The 3,075-nt window shown below is 40.9% G+C and overlaps 1 protein-coding gene across 1 annotated transcript; it reads left to right on the top strand.

Annotated features, from left to right (window-relative positions):
* Positions 1 to 672: 672 nt before the first annotated feature.
* LOC107037472 lies at positions 673 to 2,059 on the top strand. Its single transcript, XM_015256032.1, has 2 exons — positions 673 to 830; positions 1,174 to 2,059. Exons 1-2 carry the CDS (start codon positions 673 to 675, stop codon positions 2,057 to 2,059), a joined length of 1,044 nt encoding a protein of 347 aa, XP_015111518.1.
* Positions 2,060 to 3,075: the final 1,016 nt, after the last annotated feature.

Consider the following 3,075-nt stretch of genomic DNA (forward strand, 5'->3'; position numbering starts at 1 on the left):
CTTCTGTACTGGAGGCTTGGTATTTCCCACCCATTGAATTATCACCTCGGAAATCTTACAGTGTGGGACTTGTGCAATTCCTAACGTACAATTCAATTCCTAATATCGATGAAGGACGCAATAAATTTTATTTTCAAAAAGATGAAATGTCAGTACGGCTGACTATACCAACAGGGAGCTATGAAATCAGTGATCTTGAGAAATACTTGAAGAATGAATTATTAGCCTGGAGAATCCCCTTTAGTTTGAAGGCTGATGATCGGACTCTCACCACGGTAATTGAAGTGCCGAATGATATCATCATCAATTTCATGAAATCAGATTCGATTGGGCAACTCCTTGGTTTCCAAGGGGAGATTCTCGCCCATTCTACAATCTATCGAGCTGCCAGACCTCCAGACATCATTCATGTAAATTCACTGCGGGTCGAGTGTAATCTGACTGCAGGGGCCTACATTAATAGCCGACGTGCGCATACGATCCATGAGTTCTTCCCAAGCATTCCAACAGGATATAAGATCATTGAATCGCCTGCTCAGGTCATTTACTTGCCGATCGTTGTGCAGTCAATAGATCACCTGCAATTAAAAATTGTGGACCAAGACGATCGTTTGGTGAATTTCCGTGAAGAAGTCATCACAGCGAGACTTCATATAAGAGCTGATTAAGAAAATGGGCATTGTCTTTGAGAAGAAGATCGGTGGCAGTTATAAAAGTGAGGACTCATGCCGGAAAGTGGACAGTCGTCGAGTGCCTCTCACGAAGCTGACATCGCAGAACATCAAGTTCCTGAAGAGTCTGGGTCTGAAACTTCGCAAAAAAGTGCCAAAGTAAAGTTTTGCTGTGTCTTTTTTGCCTGCTGTTACTATCGTCTACCATGGAAGAAATGTTGAATATTCAAAAGCGAATCATCTTTGATGAGTCGATTTCTCATTATGAGATCCATGCTCATCAGCCATTCGCATCGTCATCCTTTAACAACAACGATGAAATCCGTATTTCCGTACAACATCAAGATCTCTGTCTGTTGCCAAGCAAGAGTTCACTGCATATCTGCGGCCGTTTGACGAAAACAGATAATGCCGCTGTTGCTAACACAGAACTTGTCAACAATGCCATCTGTCATTTATTCGAAGAAATACGTTATGAATTGAATGCTGTGGAAATTGATAGATGCAAAAATGTTGGTCTTACAACATTAATGAAAAACTACATTTCTCAGAGCCCCAGTCAGGGCTTTCTCATGGAAAACGCAGGCTGGAGAATTGATAAAGAGAAGAAGATAACTGATGATGCAGGATATTTTGATGTATCCATTCCCCTCAGCATGATATTAGGATTTGCTGAAGATTACCAGAGAATTGTTGTGAATGCGAAGCATGAGTTGATACTGACACGTTCACACAACGATATCAATGCCGTCATTCAGGGAGCACCTGCGGCTGGACAGCAGGCAGAGACGTTCAAAATTTCCCTCACCAAAATTGATTGGATGATTCCCTACATCAAACCTGCAGACTCTCAAAAAGTGCAACTTCTCAATCAGATTTCAAAGGACAACCTAGTGCCAATCAGTTTTCGAGCTTGGGAATTGTATGAGTATCCTCTCTTACCTAGGACATCGAAACATGTGTGGGTCGTGAAAACCTCAACACAACTGGAGAAACCTCGTTATGTCATTGTAGGCTTTCAAACAGCCCGTAAGAATCAACCCCTGAAAAATGCTAGCGAATTTGATCATTGTAACATTCGAGAGATCAAATTATTTTTGAATTCACAAAGCTATCCCTATGGAAATCTGAATCTTGACATTGCACACAACCAGTCTGCTCTTCTCTATGACATGTACACCAGCTTTCAAACATCGTATTACCATAAAGAGCCTGAGCCACTATTCAGCAGAGCGGAATTCTTGGAAACGGCACCTCTCATCGTCATCGATTGCTCCAAGCAGAATGAGTTCTTGAAATCTGGACCTGTGGACATCCGGCTGGAGTTTGAGTCATCAGCCGACTTCCCCAACAATACAGCAGCCTACTGTTTAATCTTACACGATTGAATCATTGAGTATAGTTTACTCAGCGCGGTAGTGTGGAGAAACTTATTTAAAAAAAAAATGTTTTTTGGAAAAGGAATGTAATTTTTTAATGAAATAAACAATAATTATTCTTGGAGACCAAATATCTTTTTATTTCTCATCGCCTGCATCATTATTATTATTAGTGCTACATTCTGCCTTTTTTGTTAAAGAATTGAACATTATGATAACACCAAGTTTTAATTCCTGTAGAATACCAAGCATTGGTGTAGCTGGACTCTTCTCCCTCAGATCTGGCCTCCTCTTCCTCTTCAATCCGTTACTCGTTGATGGGCCATCATCATCATCAGCATCATCATAAGAACTACTCCATCGATCTTGGACGAAATCGAGGTTCACTCTCACTACCATTTCTTCAATACACTCGAGAATCACATCCAATTTTTTTGAAATATGGCTGGGCAATGGCAGCACAGAATCATCAGATTCTTCTTCTTTATGCCTTTTCCTCAAATCACGATGATTTTGGTCCAAAGACAGGACATCTTTGATAAGAAAGACTCCAGATATTGTCAGGTGGAAGATCAGCAAAATACGTCTCAACTAATTCTTCAAAATAGAGAGAGTACGGTGGCGTACTAATCAGATAACGCATATCGTCTATCGAAAGATCCTCCATGATTGCAACTAATGTGACCTCTCGAAAGTGCACCATTTATATCCTCTGACTCCCCACCCCTACTCTCCGTCGATATAATGAATACTAGTGTAACGGAAATTTGGTTGCGGGAAACGATGGACGTTTCCTAGAAAAGCGTCTGTACTATCAACCGAAAAATTCTTCTTAGAAACAATTCCCTAGCAAAAACAATTTGATTTCAGAAAAATCTTATATGGGCGATCAACTTTTGACTTCTCCGGTCCATCATACGATTATGCACTGCTCTCAGCTGATGAGGTCGAGAAACTCGTACGTGTCTTCATGTAAACACCTTTACTCTAGCGATCCACCAAGCGGTATCAAGGTCGATGGCGAT

The sequence above is a fragment of the Diachasma alloeum genome, unplaced genomic scaffold (genome assembly GCF_001412515.2).
Source record: "Diachasma alloeum isolate Michigan unplaced genomic scaffold, Dall2.0 Dall_scaffold_00255, whole genome shotgun sequence".
NCBI lineage: Eukaryota > Metazoa > Arthropoda > Insecta > Hymenoptera > Braconidae > Diachasma > Diachasma alloeum.